A 22,041-nucleotide genomic window follows, 5' to 3' on the forward strand; every position below is an offset into this window, starting at 1 on the left:
CCGACAACTCCACCGGGAGTTCAGGGCTCAAGAAGAGGAAGTGCAGACTATTATCTAAATAGGGAGAAAATTCAAACAATTGAGGTGCAGAGGGACTTAGGAGTCATCTTGCAAGACTCCCTGAAGGTTAATTTACAGGTTGAATCTGTGGTTGCTTATGCTTTGGGTTCTATTTTAGGGACTTCTCTCCCTTTTGCTCTTTCTAAATTGCCGAAACGAATTGACAACCCGATAGTTAAACATACGTTGCGTATATGGTTTCAATTTCGGAGATTTTTTGGGTTGACTCAATTCGTTTTAAATAGTCCTATTGTATCTAATTGTTTTTTTCACCCTTCCATTATAGATCAAGCTTATTCAGCTTGGAAAACTAAGGGATTACTAAGATTTTCTGATTTATTTTTAGATAATTGTTTCATGTCTTTTGAACAATTATCCAACAAATATAACTTGCCGAGATTTCATTTTTTTAGATATTTACAGATTAGACATTTTTTAAGTTCTGTACTCTCTACGTTTCCAAATTTTGTGCCTTCAGATACTTTGGAGAGTTTATTTGAATTAGACCCTTTTCAAAAAGGGCTTATTTCAAAACTTTATAATATAATTATGAAGATACGTTCAGAGCCCCTTTATAAGACTAAACAGGATTGGGAAAGAGAGCTTAGTTTTAGTATTTCTAGTGAGAATTGGGATAGAATTCTTCAATTAGTTAATACATCATCGTTATGTGCCAAACATTCACTAATACAATTTAAGGTTGTACATAGGGCCCATATGTCCAAGGATAAATTAGCTCATTTTTACTCTCATATAAGTCCTATTTGTGATAGATGTCATTCTGAAATTGCGTCTTTAACTCACATGTTTTGGTCATGTTCATTTTTGGAGAAATATTGGAAAGATATTTTTGATATTATTTCTGCGGTTTTGAATATTGATTTACAACCTCATCCTATTACCGCAATTTTTGGTTTACCAATGTTAGATTCACAGCATTTATCTTCTTCAGCCCGTCGAATGATTGCATTTCTAACTCTGATGGCTAGAAGATCTATATTGTTGAATTGGAAAGAAATTGATCCTCACACTGTATTTAATTGGTTCTCTCAAACTATGTTATGTTTAAATTTAGAAAAAATTAGAAGTGGTACTTTTGAGACTTCTATTAAATTTGAAAAGTTATGGAGACCATTTATTCAACATTTTCATATGATGTAATATGACCCTGTGCCAAGTACATTTGATTTCCCAGCTTTTAGCTTATGTATTTTAGAGGACCGGAAGTGACGGCATTGATGAATACTTATTTTTGTGAGATATTATAAACAGCCCACTTTTTTTTTTCCTTCTCTTTTGTTTGTTTTTTTTTCTTTTATATTACTTATTAGTTATAGTTATTAGATTAGTTAGTTTTGCATTATATAAATTTTTTTTTGTTTTTTTTTCTTTCTTTTTTCTGTTTTTTTATATTATACATTATGAAATATTTAGATTTACTATGTCCATACATATATCTTATGGCTTATGTCTTGGTAAACTCATTTATATTGTAACTATTATGTATGTTTTTTTTTCATATGTAATGGAATGTGTATGTTGGTAATTTCTTTATCAATATATCATCTGTATTCTGTCCATATTACTAATATTAATAAAAAGATTTAGAAAGAAAAAGAATCTGTGGTAAAGAATGCAATGTTGACATTTATTTCAAGGGAAATAGAATATAAAAGCAAGGAAATAATGCTGAGCCTTTGTAAGACAATAGTCAAGGGTGTACTTGGAGTATTGTCAGCAGTATTGGGTCTCATATCTCATAAAGGATGTGTTGTCATTGTAGAGAATCCAGAGGAGGTTCATGAGGATGATTCCAGGAATGAACAGGGGCCTGTATTTACTGGACTTTAGAAGAATGTGTGGGGATCTCATTGAATGTTGAAAGGACTAGATAAGATGGATGTGGAAAGGATATTTCCTATGGTGGGAGTATCAAAATTGAGGGGCGACCTTTTAAAAGAGAGGTAAGGAGGAAATTTTTTAGCCAGAGAGTAGTGAATCTGTGGAATGCTCTGCCACAGACTGCCATGGTGTTCAAGTCTGTGGACATATTTAAAGCACAAGTTGATAGTCTCCTGATCAGTCAAGGCATCAAAGGATATGGTGAGAAGGCAAGTGTATGGCTTTGAGTGGGATTCAGGATTAGATATAATGGAATGGTGGAGCAGACTTGATTAGCTGAATTGCCTAATTCTGCTCCTGACTTAGACAGACCGAATGTAAGATGGTCTGACAGAGCATCTGTCCAGATAGAATAGAAGATGTTGCTCCTACAACCTGAGTGTGGCCTCATAGTGTCAAAAGAGGAAGCCATAGACTGACATGTCAGAATGGGAATGGGAAGTAGAATTGAAATTGGTGTTCTGATACAGGGTCTCAGCCCAAAACATCATCTGTTTAGTCTTTTCCATAGATGCTGCCTGGCCCGCTGAGTTCCCTCAGCATTTTGTGTGTGTTGCTTTTGGTATCCTTCTGTATTTCCCACAAAATGCTAGAAATTGGTTTTCAGTGACTTACTTACTTTAGCTATCTGTTATTAGAAAAAAAGATTAGTTTTATTGTCACATGTGCATTGAAACATACAATATTTGTTTGTGTCATGGGCCATGGCTGTGCTGTGGGAAACCTGCAGGTGTCACCAAATTCTGGTGTCAACATTGCGTCCCTACAACTTAAGAAGCCTAACCAGTTTGCTGTTGCATGAAAGCAGCATCCCCACCACACAAGGCATGCCCTCTTCTCACTGCTGCCATCAGGAAGAAGGTACAGGAGCTTCAGGACCCACACCACCAGGTTCAGGAGCAGTCACTACCCTTCAACCATCAGGCTTTTGAACCAAAGGGACTAACTTCAGTGAACTTCATTTGCCCCATCATTGAAGTGTTCCCACAACCAATGGACTCACTTTTAAGGACTTTTTCATCTCATGTTTTCAATATTTATTGTTTGTTTATTTATTATTATTATTTCTTTCTTTTTGCATATGCACAATTTGTGTCTTTTGCACAGTGGTTGAACACCTAAGTTGATGTGGTCTTATATTGATTCTATTATAGCTATTATTCTATAGATTTATTGAATATGCCTTTAAGAAAATGAAAATGATTTTGATAATAAAATTTACTTCAAACTTCGAAACCACCCTCTTCCAATGTAAAGACAATTATACAATTGCAGTAAGCCGCATGTTTCTAGTTCTTTTTGAAAGGAGGTTGAGGATTAAGGTCATGTCAGATGGCTTCTAAAGTTGATGTGAGAAATGGACCAATGTACCATAACTAGTGCTGCCATTCAGATAATCATCTGTTTCAAAAAATATGCTGTTTTATCTGCTCATAGCTTTTTCTTTTACTGTTAGTATTTCTGTCAGTCAGCGCTTCAATAAATGTCTGATTTATTCCTTTCCAAAGATCCAAGAATTCTGGGAACACATAATAAATCCTCTATTGCACTAAAGTAGCCTCCCTTTGTCTACAGTATCATAAACTATGGAAATTCATCTCTCCTAGTTCAATCTCCCTTGTTCTCTCTCTCCGTTTTCTCACTCCATCTCATCTCTTTCCTTTTGCTTTCTTTCCTCTCCCATTTTTGCTCAATCTCTCTCTTCCGATTTTGCTCACCTTATCTCCTCTCTCTCATTTTTGCTAGCTCTCTCTCTCTCTCCCCTCTCCCAATTTTGCTCGCTCTCTCTCTCTCCCCTCTCCCAATTTTGCTCAATCTCTCTCTCTCCTATTTTTGCTCAATCTTTCTCTCCCCTCTCTCCCAATTTTGCTCACCTCCTCTCCTCTTTTCCATTCTTTTGCTCACTCTCCTGGTTTTCTCTTTTTCCTTGTTCTAGCTAATACATTTTTCTCTTCTCTCTTCATTCTCTTTCCTCATTCATTTTATCTCTCATTTTCTCTCTCTCCCTTTCTCTTTCTCCTTGATTTCTGCATCTCACTGTCACTCTCACTGACTCTCACCTTCACCCTCTGATTATGGCTGGGTGATGTTATGTTCTATGAGAATGTACAGTTGAATGCAGCAGAAATACAGGAAACATGGAATCTCTTACTGTGACGTTCCTTATCTTTAGGCCTTATCCTAAAGGAGAAGAGAGGAAAAAAGCCTGCCTGAAGGCCTTGTCAGAGGTTAAAGTCCAACCTGGTAAGAGAGAGTCTTCTTATGTTACCTCCTGGTTCCCGAGTTTCTGTTAGTACTTGTCTTTCATTCATTCATCATGTACCATGTTGTATGACATAGGTGATCATGGTCTTTTTACAGAAGTGGTTTGTCATTGTCTTCTTCTGGATAGTGTTTTTACAAGATGAGAGACTCCAGCCATTATCAATACTTTTCAGAAACTGTCTGCTTGGCGTCAGTGTTGCATAACCAGGACTTGTGATACGCACCAGTTGCTCGTACAGCCATCCACCACCTGCTTGCATGGCTTCACGTGACCCTAATTGGGCAGGTGTAGGGAGGGCTAAGTAGGTGCTACACCTTTTTCCAAGGCTAACAGACAGAAGGAGTATCTTTGGTAGAGACATATTTCCACCCCACCACCCAATGTGTCTTTAACCATCTTTAAACATAGAAACCTACAGCACAATGCAGGCTCTTTGGCCCACAAAGCTGTGCCAAATATGTCCTTACCTTAGAACTATCTAGCCCTCTATTTTTCTAAGCTCCATGTACCTATCCAGGAGTCTCTAAAAGTACCCTATTGTTTCCATCTCCACCACCGCCGCCAGCGGCCCATTCCACGCACTCACCACTCTCTGCGTAAAAAAAAAACTTACCCCTGATATCTCCTCTGTACCTAAAGTTGGAATGTTTTATTTGGGAGTCTTTCCAACTGGAATCTAAAGTGTAGTCCTTATTATCTATTTAATACCAATTGTTATACTTTGTATCTCCAAAAACTAATCTAAAGGAAAACTCAGGAATCAGAATCAGAATCAGGTTTAATGTCACCAGCATATGCGATGAAATTTGTTGTCTTTGCAGCAGCAAGTCAAGTCAAGTCCGCTTTTATTGTCATTTCAACCATTACTGCTGGTACAGTGCATAGTAAAAATGAGACAACGTTTTTCAGGACCATGGTTTACATGACACAGTACAAAAAACTAGACTGAATTACATAATAAAACAAAACACAGAGAAAGCTATACTAGACTACAGACCTACACTAGACTGCATAAAGTGCACAAAAACAGTGCGGGCATTACAATAAATAATAAACAAGGGCAAGGTATCAGTCCAGGCTTCAGGTATTGAGGAGTCTGATAGCTTGGGGGAAGAAACTGTTATATAGTCTGGTCGTAAGAGCCCGAATGCTTTGGAGCCTTTTCCCAGACGGCAGGAGGGAGAAGAGATTGTATGAGGGGTGCATGGGGTCCTTCATAATGCTGTTTCCTTTGCGGATGCAGCGTGTAGTGTAAATGTCCGTGATGGCAGGAAGAGAGACCCCGATGATCTTCTCAGCTGACCTCACTACCTGTTGCAGGGTCTTGCGATTCAAGATGGTGCAATTTCCGAACCAGGCAGTGATGCAGTTGCTCAGGACGCTCTCAATACAACCCCTGTAGAATATGATGAGGATGTGGGGTGGGAGATGGACTTTCCTCAGCCTTCACAAAAAATAGAGATGCTGCTGGGCTTTCTTTACTATGGAGCTGGTGTTGAGGGACCAGGTGAGATTCTCCACCAGGTGAACACCAAGAAATTTGGTGCTCTTTACGATCTCTACCGAAGAGCCGTCGATGTTCAGCGGGGAGTGGTAGCTCCATGCCCTCCTGAAGTCAACAACCATCTTTTTTGTTTTGTTCACATTAAGAGACTTGTTGGCTCTGCACCAGTCCGTTAGCCGCTACACCTCCTCTCTGTAAGCTGACTCGTTCTTGCTGATGAGACCCACCACGGTCGTGTCATCGGCAAACTTGATGATTTGGTTCGAGCTGTGTGTTGCAGCACAGTCGTGGGTCAGCAGAGTGAACAGCAGTGGACTGAGCACACAACCCTGGAGAGCCCCCGTGCTCAGTGTGATGGTGTTGGAGATGCTGCTCCCGATCCGGACTGACTGAGGTCTCCCAGTCAGGACATCTAGGATCCAGTTGCAGAGGGAGGTGTTCAGGCCCCATAGGCTCGGCTTTCCAATCAGTTTCTGAGGGATGATTGTGTTGAATGCTGAACTAAAGTCTATGAACAGCATCCGAACGTATGTGTCTTTTATGGCCAGGTGGAGGGTGGTGGCAATGGCGTCATCTGTTGAGCAGTTGAGATGGTACGCAAACTGTAGGGGATCCAGTGAGGGGGGCAGCAGGGTCTTGATATGCCTCATGACGAGCCTCTCAAAACACTTCATGATGATGGATGTAAGTGTAATAGGACGGTAGTCATTTAGGCAGGACACTAAAGACTTCTTTGGCACGGGGACGGAGGTAGCGGCCTTGAAGCACGTTGGAATGATGGTGCTGCTCAGGGAGATGTTGAAGATGTCAGTGAGAACATCTGCTAGCTGGTCTGCGCATCCTCTGAGCACTCTACCAGGGATGTTGTCTGGTCCAGCAGCCTTCCGTGGGTTGACCCTGCACAGGGTTCTTCTCACGTCGGCCACAGAGAAACACAGCACCTGGTCATTCGCAGGAGGGGTGGACTTCCTCGCCGCCACATCATTTTCCGTCTCAAACCGGGCGTAGAAGTTACTCAGCGCATTTGGGAGGGAGGCATCACCTGCACAGTCAGGTGATGTCTTGTAATTGGTGATGTCCTGGATGCCCTTCCACATGCGCTGCGTGTCGCCGCTGTCCTGGAAGTGGCTGTGGATTCACTGAGTGTGTGCACGCTTTGCCCCTCTGATGGCTCGGGACAGTTTGGCCCTTGCTGTTGTTAAAGCTGCCTTGTCGCCTGCTCTGAAGGCAGAGTCGCGGGACCTCAGCAGCGCACGCACCTCTGTGGTCATCCATGGCTTCTGGTTGGCACGTATAGTGATGGTCTTGGACAGAGTAACATCATCAATGCACTTGCTGATGTAGCTGGTCACTGATACTGTGTACTCCTCGAAGTTGGTAGAGTCACCATCGCTTGCAGCCTCCCTGAACATGTGCCAGTCAGTGTTCTCAAAGCAGTCTTGAAGAGCAGAGATGGCTCCCGCTGGCCAGGTTTTCACCTGCTTCTGAACTGATCTGGAGCGCCTGACAAGCTGGGATTAGCATAACAGAGATGAGGTCTGAGTATCCGAGGTGGGGGCGGGGCTCTGCCCGGTACATGTCGGGGATGTCTGTGTAAACAAGGTCCATCCAGTGCGTTCTCCCCCCTCGTTGCAAAGTCCACATACTGATGGAATTTGGGGTGCACTGACTTAAGGTTCGTGTGGTTAAAATCACCAGCGACAATAAACAGACCATCAGGATGTGTGTTCTGCATTTCACTAATCGCCCTGTACAGTTCACAGAGTGCCTCCTTAGCATTAGCGCTGGGGGGAATATAGACACTGAATATAAGGACAGAGGTGAATACCCGTAGCAAATAAAATGGTCTGCATCGAACTGCCACAAACTCCACTAACAACGAGCAGTGTCTGGAAACCAGCACGGTGTTCTTACACCATTCCATGTCGATGTAAACACAGACACCGCCACCACGAGCCTTACCGGAGACAGCTGCATCTCTGTCCGAACGAAACAAAGCTAGCCCGTCTAGCTGGATGGCAGCGTCTGAAATCCCATCAGTGAGCCATGTCTCTGTGAAGACATACGCGGAACAAACTCTGTACTCCTGCCGAGTATTACTTTGGAGTCGGATGTAGTCCAATTTATTGTTCAGGGAGCGGACATTGGAGAGCTGAATGGACGGGAGAGCCAGCCGGCTAGGGTTTGCTTTGAGCCTGGCACGGACCCCTGCCCACTTGCCTCACTTCCGCTTCCTCGCACATCGCTTACAGCGTATCCGTCTCCGGCTCCCAGCATCAGGCAAGCCCGAGGATTGTAGGCCCATTCCCCTCAGCAAGCCGACATCGCGTAATTCAGCCAGCAGATCTTTGTGGAGGTTTGTTTTTGGGCGCTCTCTGTATCGTAGTAGTATCTGGCGATGGTAAATAACTGTTCTGTTATCCTTGTGGCCTAATCGAAAATTGTGTATCAAACTTAAAATAGAAAATTAAATTAAAGTAACACCAAGTCTCAAAGGCCGCTGCTGCCGTGCCGCGCCGCCTCATGGGAATTTGATTAAAGGAAAAAATGTTAATTACAATAAGTATATGTATTAAATAGTTAAATTACATAAGTAGTGCAAAAATAGAAATAAAAAAGTAATGAGGTAGTGTTCATAGGTTGAATGCCCATTCAGAAATCAGATGGCAGAGGGGAAGAAGCTGTTCCTGTATCACTGAGTCTGTGCCTTCAGGCTCCTGTACCTCCTTCCTGATGGTAGCAATGTAAACAAAGTATGTCCTGGGTGATGTGAATCCTTAATTGATGGGTGCTGCCTTTTTGAATCATTGCTCCTTGAAGATGTCCTGGATAACGTGCCTGCTTCATTTTACCTTTAGTGAGATGTGCCATACGATGTGGTGGTGTAACGAAATATGCCATTCACATACTTTTGCACATTACTCATAAAGAAAGAATGTTTAATTAAGCTATATATTTATGATATTACTCAAATGTTGCTGAAATATTAAATACACAACACCAAGTCAATTCAAGTCAAATTTATTGTCAACATGACAACATTTCTCCGGACCAGGATATAAAGTAGTACACATAATCCACATATAACACACAATAGCTTAGCAAATTAAGAATTAAATCTACAAATGAATTATACATAGATAAACAAAGTAACATGTATAAATTAAATATTGTAGGGTATAGTACAAGTTATTGGGTGACACTTTGAATGTGATGCGGCAGGGAGCTCAGAAGCCTAATGGCCTGAGGGAAGAAACTGTTCTTGTCCTGATGCAGTCTTCTGCCTGATGGTAGAAAGTCAAAGAGGATGCTAGATGGCTGGAAATTGATAATACAAAGTTCCCTGTGTAAGCCGCATTCCTGTGCTCCTGGTAAATGTCCTTGTTGGATGGTAGGGATACCCTATGATCCTCTCAGCTGTTCTTACAGTCCTTTGTAGGAATTTCTGGTCCAATGCTCTGCTGCTCCCATACTAGCTGGAGATGCATCTTGTCAGGAGACTCTCAATGGTGCTCCTGTGAAATTCAGTTAAGATTCAATACATAATTATTGAAGATCAAGCATTCAGAAGTTTGTATTCTTTTGCTTTTAGGTTGTTACCTTCCAAGTAACCCAGAAGCAATCGTTTTGGATATTGACTACAAGTCAGGAACTCCTATGCAAAGGTGAAACTTGACTTTACAATTACATCTCCTGTTGTCCATTCCTTTTATTCGTTTATAAGGAGTTATTTTGTGCTGAATAGGTATGTAATAGTAAACTAGCCTTTAGTGTTTTCATATTTATATACAGGATCATGACATAGAACTTTGGGTGCCTTTGTTTGTAAATTATTATGTTGTGTGCTATTTTATCCTGGCATCTTCTCCCTTTCTTTCCAGTCAAGGGTCTCGGTGCAGAACATCAACTGTTTTTTAATTCCCATAGATGCTAAGATGCTACCGAGTTCCTCCAGTGTTTTGTGCATGTCACTGAAAATTATTGTGTTTAGTTCTGGTTGCCTCATTATAGGAAGAATATGGAAGCTTTAGAGAAGGGGCAGAAGAGATTTACCAGGATGCTCTCTAATTCAGCCAGCATGTCTAATGAGGATTGGTTGAGCCAGCTAGGCCTTTTCTCTTTCGAGCAAAGGAGGATGAAAGGTGACTTGATCAGATGTGCACAATATGATAGGAGGCATAGATAGAGTGGACAGCCAGAGACTTCTTCCCAGGTTAACAATGGCTAATAGAAGAGGGAATTGTTTTAAGGAGCAAGGATCTTAGCCTGAAATGTCAATTGTTTATTCATTTCCATAGATACTGCCTGACTTGCTGAGTTCCTCCAGCATTTTGTGATTGTTGCTCATAATTTTAAGGTGTTTTGTGGAAAGTATAGGAAGAATATCAGAGCTAGGTTTTTATACAGAGAGTGGTGAGTATGTGGAATCCCCAGCAGCACTACTAGTAAGACGAATTTAAGAGAATCTTAGAGAAACGCAGGGATGAAAGCTGCAGTACTGTTGAGGTTAGAGCAACGCTATCACATCTCGGGGCATCCCAGAGTGTGGAGTTACATTTCAGTGTTGTGTTGTAAATCCTCCCCATGGAATGCATGGGTTTTTCTCCGGGTGCTCCGGTATTCTCCCACAGTCCAAAGATGTAGGTTAATTGGACATTGTACAAACCCCATTTCCAGAAAAGTTGGGATATTTTCCAAAATGCAATAAAAACAAAAATCTTGATATGTTAATTCACGTGAACCCTTATTTAACTGACAAAAGTACAAAGAAAAGATTTTCAATAGTTTTACTGACCAACTTAATTGTATTTTGTAAATATACACAAATTTAGAATTTGATGGCTGTAACACACTCAACAAAAGTTGGGACAGAGTTAAAATAAGATTGAAAAGTGCACAGGATATTCATGTAACACCGGTTTGGAAGACTCCACATTAAGCAGGCTAATTGGTAGCAGGTGAGGTATCATGACTGGGTATAAAAGTAGCATCCATCAAAGGCTCAGTCTTTGCAAGCAAGGATGGGTCGTGGCTCACCCCTTTGTGCCAAAATTCGTGAGAGAATTGTTAGTTCAAAAGGAACATTTCCCAACACAAGATTGCAGAGAATTTAGGTCTTTCAACATCTACAGTACATAATATTGTGAAAAGATTCAGAGAATTCAGGGACATCTCAGTGCGTAAAGGGCAAGGTGGGAAACCACTGTTGAAAGCACGTGATCTTCGAGCCCTCAGGTGGCACTGCCTAAGAAACCGTCATGCTACTGTGGCAATTATAGCCACCTGGGCTCAGGAGTACTTCTGAAAACCATTGTCACTTAACACAGTCCGTCGCTGCATCCAGAAATGCAACTTGAAACTGTATTACGCAAGGAGGAAGCCATACATCAACTCAGTGCAGAAATGCCAGTGAGTTCTCTGGGCCCGAGCTCATCTCAGACTGTGGAAAGACTGTGGAACCGTGTGCTGTGGTCAAATGAGTCCACATTTCAGTTAGTTTTCGGAAAAAATGGGCGTCAAGTTCTCCGTGCTAAAGATGAAAATGACCATCCTGATTGTTATCAGCGAAAGGTGCAAAAGCCAGCATCTGTGATGGTATGGGGGTGCATCAGTGCCCACGGCATGGGTGAGTTGCATGTATGTGAAGGTACCATTGACTCTGAGGCGTATATTAGGATTTTAGAGAGACATATGTTGCCATCAAGGCGACGGCTCTTCCCGGGACATCCATGCTTATTTCAGCAGGACAATGCCAGACCACATTCTACACGGGCTACAACAGCGTGGCTTTGTAGACACAGAGTGCGTGTGCTTGACTGGCCTGCTGCCAGTCCAGATCTATCTCCAATTGAAAATGTATGGTGCATCATGAAGAGGAGAATCAGACAATGGAGACCACGGACTGTTGAGCAGCTGAAGTCTTATATCAAGCAAGAATGGACAAAATTTCCAATTGCAAATCTACTACAATTAGTATCCTCAGTTCCAAAACGATTCAAAGTGTTATTAAAAGGAAAGGTAATGTAACACAATGGTAAACATGTCTCTGTCCCAACTTTTGTTGAGTGTGTGCAGCCATCAAATTTTAAATTTGTGTATTTTTATAAAATACCATTAAGTTGGTCAGTAAAACTATTGAAAATCTTTGTAGTTTTGGCAGTTTAATAAAGGTTCACGTGAATTAACATATCACAGATTTTTGTTTTTATTGCATTTTGGAAAATATCCCAACTTTTCTGGAAATGGGGTTTGTAAATTGTTCCATGATTAGCTTAAGGTTAAATCAGGGTTGTCGAGAGTTGCTGGGCAGCATGGCTCGAAGGGCCAGAAGGGCCTACTCCACACTGTATTGCTAATAAATAAAATAGAGTAAAATGGAGGATTGTGTGGGAGGGGAGGATTAGATTGATCTTGGAGAAGATTAAACGGTCAGCACTATATTGTGGGCCAGAAGGCCTGTACTCTGCTATAACGTTCTACCATTAATGCTTGTGTTTTTGATTAACTCACAGTGCAGCCAAAGCTCCGTATCTGGCAAAGTTTAAAGTAAAGCGATGTGGAGTAGCTGAACTAGAAAAGGAAGGTCAGTAAAGATCTTGCACGTGTAACACATTGTAAAATCTACTTAAAGGAATGATTTTTTATTTGAATCTGAAGAGTTCCGTTTGTCCATCAAAACCAAAAAATAAGTAGTGCCAAAGCTAAATTTTTAAAAATGCTGAAAAGACTCATTAGGACAGAATCTGAATCAGGTTTAATATCACCGGTGTGGTGAAATCTGTTGTCTTTGCAGCAGCAGTACAATGCCATACATGATAATAGTAACTAAATCACAGGAAGAAGTGTATAAATGTGTATAAAAGAGCTAAGATCCTGTGGGACTTCAAATACAGACTGATAAGTAGGTACTGGCCAACCAACCAGACATGGTAATACTGGAAAAAGAACAGAAGAAAGGAATAGTAATAGATGTAGAAATCCCGAATGACAGTAACATCAGGAAGAAAGAATATGGGAAGCTGGAGAAATACCGGGGCTTGAAAGAGCAGATAGAAAGGATGTGGGAGGTTAAAGTCAGAGTAATCCCAGTGGTGATGGGAGCAATTGGAGCTGTGACACCTGGACTGGGAGAGAGGCTCCAACAAATCCCGGAAACAACACCTGAGATCTCGGACCAGAAGAGCGTAGTACTAGGAACAGCAAGGATACTGGCTGAACCCTCAAACTCCCAGGCCTCTGGTAGAGGACCCGAGATTGAGAGAAAAATACACATTCACACCAGCCATAAGGGATGAGAAAATATATATATGAAGCCACCACTGCTTTATTGGGCAGAGAATTCCACAGGTTCTGGGAAAAGCAGTTACTCCTCAATTCCATCCTAAATCTACTCCCCCGAATCTTGAGGCTATGTCCCCTAGTTGTAGTCTCACCTACCAATGGAAACAACTATTCTGCCTCTATGTTATCTATCCCTTTCATAATTTTATATGTTTCTATAAGATTTCTTCTCATTCTTCTGAATGCCAGCGAGTATAGTCCCAGGCAACTCAATCTCTCCTCATAGTCTAACCCCTCAACTCTGGAATCAACCTGGTGAACCTCCTTTGCATCGCTTCCAGTATATCCTTTTTCAAGTAAGGAGACCAAAACTGCATTTGGTACTCCAGATGCGGCCTCACCAGCATCCTGTACAATTGCAGCATGACCTCCCTGCTCTTAAATTCAATCCCTCTAGCATTGAAGGCCAACATTCCATTTGTCTTCTTGATAGCCTGCTGTACCTGCAAACCAACCTTTTGTGATTCATGCTTAAGCACTCCCAAGTCCTGCACTGCAGCATGCTGCAATTTTTATTATTTAAATAATAATCTGCTCTTTCAATTTTCCTTCCAAAGTGGATGACCTCGAATTTACCAACATTGTACTCCACCTGCCAGACTCTTGCCCACTCACTTAACTTATCTATATCTCTCTGTAGACTCTCCATATGCTTTCCCCCTCAATTTAGTATCATCAGCAAACTTAGATACACTACACTCAGTCCCCTCTTCCAGATCGTTAATGTATATCATGAACATTTGTGGGCCCATCACCGACCCCTGTAGCACACTGCTCACCACTGATTGCCAACCAGAGTAACACCCATGTATCACAACACTCTACTTTCTATTAGTTAACTAATCCTCTATACATGCTGCATCTGCCTGATGGAGCCATTTCTTTCCAGATGCCTTGCTATTTTTTTCTTCAATGATAGCTTCAGGCATTCTCCCAACTACAGATGTTAAACTGGCCTGTAGTTACCTACCCTTTGCCTACATCCTTTTTTGAACAGTGGTGTGACATTCACCGTCTTCCAATCCTCTAGGACCTACCCAGAGTCTAGAGAATTTTGGTAAATCATCACCAAAGCCTTGACTATAACCTCTGCCATTTCCTTCAGCACCCTGGGATGTATTCCATCAGGACTAGGGGACTTATCTATCTTCAGGCCCACAAGTTTGCTCAGCACTACCTCTTTAGTGATAGCTATTATATCGAGGTCCTCACCTCCCATCACATCCATAACATCTCTCTTTGTCATGTTAGTTAGTATCCTGCACTGTGAAGACCGACACAAAATAGTCATTCAAAGCCCTGACCATCTTTTCATTACCCAATATCAATTCCCCCTTCTCATCCTCCAAGGGACCTGCATTCACTTTAGCCACCCTTTTCCACTTTATATAATTACAAAAACTTTCACTATCCATTTTTATATTTTGTGCTAGTTTATTTTCATTATCGAGCTTCCCTTTCTTTATTGTTTGCTTAGTGATACAATAGTGCAAAAAGAGAAAAATAAGTAGTGGGGTAGCGTCCAAGAGTTCAATGTCCATTCAGAAATTGGATGGCAGAGGGGAAGAATCTGTTCCTGAATTGTTGAGTGTGTGACTTCGGGCTCCTGTACCTCCTTCCTGACGGTAGCAATGAGAAGAGGGCATGTCCTAGGTGATGAGGTCCTTAATGATGAATGCCCCCATTTTGAAGCATCGCTCCTTGAAGATGTTCTGGTGGATGCTGGGGAGGCAGCATCTATGGAAAGAAAACAGAATTAGTATTTCAGCTCAGAGACATTAACTAATTCACTTTTCACAGATGCTGAGCCCTCTCAACTATTTCCCTTCTAATACATGGGTTCGACCATGTTGCACTTTACGGTAGGTGAGCCTGCAGACGTTTGTCCTTAGGGATTGTCTGGATAAGGTATCAGGGTAGCTGAGTGTACCGTGTCAGTGCAATTGGGAGAAGCTGGTGGGTGTGTATGCAGTTGTTTGATTATATGATGAATTGATTAGGCTGCTTTCGCGCAGCGGACTCTCGCTTTTGGCTTTCAAGTACACGTGTTTTCATCTCCCTGGGCTTAGTTCCTAGCTCCCACACTGTATGTTGCCCAGCCTGTGCCATTACTAAAATGACTTAATAACAACATTCAATTCTACTACTCTGTCATGTGTACATTTAACACTGATGATTCAGCTCTTGGGGAACCTTCCAAGGATTTTCCAATTTGAAACTATAAATTGCCTATTATTTTTAATTTTTAAACAATACTTGGTATCATTTCCATATTTTAATAATTTAATCCATAATGGGTAAAGCCCTCCCCACCATTGAGCACATCTACACAGAGTGTTTCACAGGAAAGCCTCATTCCTTATCAGGAACCCCCACCACCCAGGTCATACTCTCTTCTTGCTTTTGCCATCAGGAAGAAGGGACAGGTGCCTCAGGACTCACACCACCAGGTTTAGGAACAGTTATTACCCCTCAAACATCAGGCTCTTGAACCAAAGCAGATAACTTCCCTAAACTTCACTTGGCCCATCATTGAAATATTCCCACAACTTATGGACTCGCTTTCAAGAACTCTGCATCTCATGTTCTCGATACTTATTGCTTATTTATTTATTCTTATTTCTCTTTGTATTTGCACAACTTGATGCATTTTGGTTGAATGCCCAAGTTGCTGCAGCCTTTCATTAATTCTGTTATGGTTATTATTGTATTATGAACTTATTGAGTATGCTAGCAAGAAAATAAATCTCAGGGTTGTATATGGTGACATACATGTACTTTGACAATAAATTCACTTTGTACTTTGATCTTTTGACATATTATAAACCTAATAATAGGTAAACATAAATCGTGAAGCAACACATTGCATTGAAGAGTGTCAGTGTGTTGAAGAATAACATACAGGAATATGCTTTCCAGGTCTGCGTTCCTCTTCGGAAGGTTCTGATGATTCTTCAGAGAAAGAAAACAGTGAAAGAATTTATTGGCAAGCTGCAATTTTTAAAGTCGGTGATGATTGCAGACAGGTAAACCCATTCACCCTGAGTTTGGTTCTATTACTGTATTGCAGTAAACACCTTATCTTTGTCATCTTTATAGGTTTGAAACAATAAAGGTTATAGATTTAAAGCAGGATTTCCCAACCTGCGTTCCATGAACCCCTCAGTTAATGGTTGGGGTCTTTGGCATAAAAAAGGTTGGAAAACCTTGGTTATATGAATTACGCCGCTTGGTACAGTAGCTAGCATGATTAAAGACTCCAAACACCTTGCACATTCTCAATTCTTCCCTTGTTGACGATCTTCAACTGATCTAGGTTAGGCAATTTGGGACGCAATTCTTAATTAATCCAAGTTCACACTTTATTGTCTCTGCACAAACAGCAATGTAGCTATGTTGACCCCAGGCCAACAACTTAAATCATGAATTCTATTGTTCCCTCTGTACCATTGGTCACTCAGACCATGCCTCCAATTTATAACAGTAATATAGGGCATCTCCCATTGGCCAGACAATCAATCAATCCTTTGTTCTCCCAGCCCCTGACCTGGGCTTATTCCTTACGATAGTAGGTCTCCATAGTTTTTGCCCCTTTACATTCTTATACTCTTTCCTTATCAGTGGAACAACACAGCACTAGATTGGACTGAACTCAGCTGAAACTGAGCATTCCTACCTGGCTCAAATCAGTCAAACTGGGTCACCCAGACAGTGGCCTGAGATAAGGAAATTACTTCTGCAAACCTGCCATTGTACACTATAAACAGTTAATCTGAGAATGATCTTATCAGCAGAAACTCCTTGTGTCGATGTTCAATTGCTCTGATTAAGTTATTAAGCAAAAATCAGTTCATCAAACAGTTCACCAAATGGAAGTTACAGAGCAGCTTCAGAAACTGGCAGCCTTCAAGTAGATGGCAAGAACAAAGGCAGTTGGTTTGTCTGCATCCACAGTCTTTGACCCATTCAAGTTCAATGTTTCCTTCCATATTTTAATTTTTTCACAGCCAACCCCAGCTCACATCGGGAAGAAGATACAAAAGCTCCCACTTGGCCATGAGCTTCAAAACATTGTTTGAATCTCCAGTGAAGCATTGCTTTCATCAGTTTACTTTTCAGTAATAACTATATGCTCGATATAAGCATTCAGTGGCCACTTTACTGGGTACCTCCTCTACCTAATAAAGTGGTCACTGAGTGTATGTTTGTGATATTCTGCTGCTGCAGCACATCTGCTTCGAGGTTCAATGTGTTGTGCTCTTCTACACGTTAGTGTTGTAATATGTGGGTTTTGAGTTATCTTCCTGTGAACTTGAACCAGTCTGGCCATTCTTCTCTGACATTTTTCATTAACAAGACATTCTCGCCCACTGAACTGCCACTCTTTGGATATTTTTTGTTTTTTGCACCATTCTCTGTAAATTCTAGAGCAGGGACTTCTTAATGTTTTTATGTTATGTTTTTTTACATAACCGAGGGATCCATGAACCGCACGTTGAGAACCCCTGCTCTAAATACTGCTGTGTGTAAAAATCCCAGGAGATCAAACCACTCCATCTGACATCAACAATCATTCCATGGCCAAAATCATGTAGATCACAATTCTTTCCCATTTTGTTGCTTGATCTGAACAACAACTGAACTTCTTGACCACATCTGCATGCTTTTAATCACTGAGTTGCTGCCACATGATTTGCATATATGAGCAGGTATACCTGAGTGTAGATTAAATTTTCCTTGTACAATTCAACTCGGCTTTTGTATTCACTGTTTCTGAATTGTTTTTGTAAGAAAGTTGGTTGCATATACAAGTGTCCTCACATTGTGTATCTCCACAGGACATGTTGGCACTACAGATCATCGGTCTTTTCAAGAACATTATTCAACTAGTGGGTTTAGACCTGTTCGTCTTTCCCTACAGAGTAGTGGCAACAGCTCCAGGGGTATGTTGGAATTTTGCTAAGAATTCAAATTTACCTTCTGTGATTAAACTTAGTAAGATCCAGTACGTATACAAAAGTCAGTAACAGGTAATGCCTACTTACTGAAAACATTGTTCTGTACTTGTCTGTCAGAAAGTCATGTACATGGAGACACAAAATAATGAAACAATAGTTTACTCCGCTGTGTGCTGAACTGAGGCCTGCTGCAGCTTCTCCGGACTTCGAGAAGTCACTTCCATTCCAAAATGCTGTTTGCTTACTTTTATTGTTTGCACGATTTGATTTTTTTTTTTCCCTCTCTCTGCACACTGGGCATTTGTCAGCCTTTTGTAAATGGGTTCTCTTGTGGTTTCTTGTTCTGTGGCTGCCTGTAAGGAGACCAATCTTAAGGTTGTGTAAATGTACTTTGAACTTTTATGTAGGAGTCATGTTCTTTCTGTAAATTTAGTGAAAATTGCTAAAAAGCAGTTCGAGACTTCATTATCGTGTGTATGTTCTTCAAGACTTTCTGCTTTTAAAGTTCAAAGTAAGTTTATTATCAAAGTATGTACAGTACTGCAAAAGTCTTAGGTGTATATATATAGCCTGACTAGGGTGCCTAAGACTTTTGCACAGTACTGTAGTAACTTTATGTATTGCACTGTACTGCTGCCAGAAAAAAAAACAAATTTCATGACTTATGTGAGTGATGATAAACCTGATTCTGTTATGGGTCTCTATTGTGGACTGAGAGTGGGAAGGGGGCAGGGAGAAGGGGGATCATGGTTGGGAAAAGTGGATGGGAGAGAGGATGGGGTGAAAAGCACCAGACAAACATTCAGTAATGATCGATAAACCAATTGAGATTAATTTTCTCGCAAACATTCACAGTAAAATCAGGAATCTCAGGGTAATATATGGTAACATACACCATTGTGCAAAAGTCTTAGGTATATGTGTATATAGCTAAGGTGCCAAAGACCTTTGTACAGTAAGGTATTTGTCATCGTGGAGTGGAGATCGAGTTTGTAAATCTGACGGGAGCAAAAGATGTTGGGAATGGCAAGTGTGGAGTGCCACAGGAGGGGTATGAGAGGGTTTAGGACAGGTGGCAGAGAAGGAGTGCTGGGGTGAGGGGTGGTAGGGGTGCAGACACATTCAGACCTGAGACACCAGGCAAGGTCACTTGAAACAATTGGTTTATTGATCATTACAGAATGTCTCTCTGGTGCTTCCTGCTCCCTGTCCTCACCCTTCCCCTTTTACCCACCATGATTCTCCCTCTCAGTCCACAACAGAGACCCATATCAGAATCAGGTTTACCATCACTCGTAAAATTTTTTTTTGGGGGGCAGCAGTACAGTGCAATACATAAATTTACTACAGTACTGTGCAAAAGTCTGAGACACCCTAGTTATATGTGTGCCTAAGACTTTTGCAAAGTTCTGTATGCTGTCATAAAATGAGTTAAATGTTGACGTGCTCATTGGGCTGTAAACTGTCGTGCATGGTAAAAGATGACAATTCGCATAATCCCCACAGTTAATTTTTAACAATGTGTAATATCGATGGAGGGCAGAAAGAAATCTGGTGCAATGTGATTGGATCTCACTGTAATCAGGCCGACCAATGAGATACCCCCGGGCATAATATCAGTCCTGGCTTGTGACTATTCACCATCCTGACTTGGAGATAAGTCACTGTGCCTTCACTGAAGGGGGTTCCCAACCTGGGGTGCACGTCCCTCTTGCTTAATGGTATTGGTCCATGGCAGACAAACGGTTGGGAACCCAGCATCACTGGCACTGGGTCAAAATCTTCACAGCACAGTGTGTGTACTATGTGCTCTGGAATATACCTGCTCACCCTCACCACTTCAAGGGCAGTTGGAGGTTTTAATCTGTATGAGTTTAGCGTGATGTAATTACAGCGCCAGCCACCCGGGTTCAACTCGTGCAGCTGTCTGTAAGCAGGTTTTACTTTCCCCCATGACCACATAGGTTGCCTCTGGGTGCTCAGGTTTCCTCTCACATTCCAAAGGTGGGTTACTGGGTTAATTGGTCACACAGATGGGGTGTAATTGAGCAGCTCAGGCTCATTAGGCCAGAAAGGCCAGTTACCGTGCTGTATCTCGCTAAGTCACTAATTAAACACATTTTCAATGTTGTGACTATTATTAGTTGAATGCAGAATAAAAAGGGCTCCCAAGCCGGGGTTCACGGAATTCTCCATTGAAGATAGGGGCCCGTGGCAATAAAACAGGTTGGCAACTCCTGCAGTACAGGAACAAGGTTCTCAAAGATGTTCGTTGTTGATAGAATTCAAATGTGACAAGATTTTTAGTGTGTAATTACTTTTTCCAGTGTGGAGTTATTGAATGTATCCCCGACTGCAAGTCACGAGATCAGCTGGGCAGGCAGACAGACTTTGGAATGTATGATTACTTCAGGAACCAGTACGGCGATGAATCTACACTGGCATTCCAGCAGGTAAGGTCAAATCATCCATTTAACTGCAACTACAGAACTATGCAAACATTTTAGGCACATATATAGAGCTAGGGTACCTAATACTTTTGCATAGCATTGTATTTGTCAGTGTGGAGCATAGAGCGGGTTTGTAAATCCGGCGGGAGCAAAGCACATTGGGAATGGTGAGGTTGGAGTGCTGCGGGAGGGGTGAGGGACAAGTGGTAGAGAAGGAATGCCAGGACCGGGGGTAGCGCAGGTGCAGACACACCCAGTCCTGAGACACCAGGCAAGCTCATTTGATTCCAAACAATTAGTTTGTTGATCATAGGCGATCCAGGTTCATTTCCTGTTGCTGTCTATAAGAATTTTCCTTGTGACCACGTGGGTTTCCTCCCACAGTCCAAAGACATACCAATTGGTAGGTTAATTGAAAATTGTCCATGATTAGGCTGGGTTCAAAGGGCTGGAAAGGCCTGTTCTGCACTGATTCTCAATAAATACATAAATATATAAACAAATGAAGAATGACAGACAGACATACTTTATTGATCCCAAGGGAAATTGGGTTTTGTTACAGCCGCACCAACCAAGAATAGTGTAGAAATATAGCAATATAAAACCATAAATAATTAAATAATAATAAGTTAATCGTGCCTAGTAGAAATAAGTCCAGGACCAGCCTATTGGCTCAGGGTGTCTGACACTTCGAGGGAGGAGTTGTAAAGTTTGATGGCCACAGGCAGGAATGACTTCCTATGACACTCAGTGTTACATCTCGGTGAAATGAGTCTCTGGCTGAATGTACTCCTGTGCCTAACCAGTACATTATGGAGTGGATGGGAGTCATTGTCCAAGATGGCATGCAACTTGGACAGCATCCTCTTTTCAGACACCACCGTCAGAGAGTCCAGTTCCACCCCCACAACATCACTGGCCTGACGAATGAGATTGTCGATTCTGTTGGTGTCTGCTACCCTCAACCTGCTGCCCCAGCACACAACAGCAAACATGATAGCACTGGCCACCGCAGACTCGTAGAACATCCTCAGCATCGTCCGGCAGATGTTAAAGGACCTCAGTCTCCTCAGGAAATGGATAAATAAATCAATAAATTACAGAAAGTCTCTCTGGTCCTTCCTGCTCCCTCCCCTCTCCCTGCCCCCTTCCCACTCTCAGTCCACAATAGAGACCCAGAATCAGGTTTATCATTACTCACATGTCATGAAATGTGTTTTTCTTTGCAGCAGAAGTACAGTGTAGTAGCTATAATTACTACAGTACTGTGCAAAAGTCTTAGGCACCCAAGCTGTATGTACTGTACGCACCTAAGAATTTTGTGCAATACTGTTACTGTTACATGTCACTGCAAAGACAAAAGTATTCATTGTTCTGGGAAGGACAAGATTGACTTTGATTGAATAGAGGTCCTTAAAGTTACCTTGAGAACGAATAATATTAAAGAAGATGTGTCTATTTGTGACCGTCTGTGTTTGTGGGTCTTAAATGTAGAGCAGGAACTAACAATCCCAAATCAAAGGACACATTTCACTGTATAAATCTGAATCTGATTTTAAA

The 22,041-nt window shown here is 41.6% G+C and overlaps 1 protein-coding gene and 1 long non-coding RNA gene across 8 annotated transcripts in view; one reads left to right on the forward strand and one right to left on the reverse strand.

Annotated features, from left to right (window-relative positions):
• pi4kab (phosphatidylinositol 4-kinase, catalytic, alpha b) overlaps window positions 1–22,041 on the forward strand; it is a 314,691-nt gene that overhangs the window by 284,958 nt on the left and 7,692 nt on the right. The window contains exons 45-50 of the mRNA XM_059943702.1: window positions 4,136–4,206; window positions 9,325–9,397; window positions 12,245–12,315; window positions 15,993–16,099; window positions 17,912–18,016; window positions 20,359–20,484. Coding sequence (XP_059799685.1) covers window positions 4,136–4,206; window positions 9,325–9,397; window positions 12,245–12,315; window positions 15,993–16,099; window positions 17,912–18,016; window positions 20,359–20,484 — 553 coding nt within the window. The remainder of the gene's footprint in view (window positions 1–4,135; window positions 4,207–9,324; window positions 9,398–12,244; window positions 12,316–15,992; window positions 16,100–17,911; window positions 18,017–20,358; window positions 20,485–22,041) is intronic.
• The window catches only part of LOC132377440 (uncharacterized), an 87,692-nt gene continuing 74,433 nt past the window's right edge, over window positions 8,783–22,041 (reverse strand). For 6 of the 7 annotated variants that reach the window (XR_009506639.1, XR_009506636.1, XR_009506633.1 and 3 more), the window contains 2 exons: window positions 15,976–16,025; window positions 12,470–14,810 (listed from right to left, as the gene is read on the reverse strand). This is a non-coding gene — a long non-coding RNA (uncharacterized LOC132377440). Of the gene's footprint in view, window positions 9,248–12,469; window positions 14,811–15,975; window positions 16,026–22,041 lie in introns of those variants that run through there. The other variant, XR_009506638.1, reaches the window with a different exon arrangement.

This window comes from Hypanus sabinus, chromosome 18, assembly GCF_030144855.1.
Source record: "Hypanus sabinus isolate sHypSab1 chromosome 18, sHypSab1.hap1, whole genome shotgun sequence".
Taxonomy (NCBI): domain Eukaryota; kingdom Metazoa; phylum Chordata; class Chondrichthyes; order Myliobatiformes; family Dasyatidae; genus Hypanus; species Hypanus sabinus.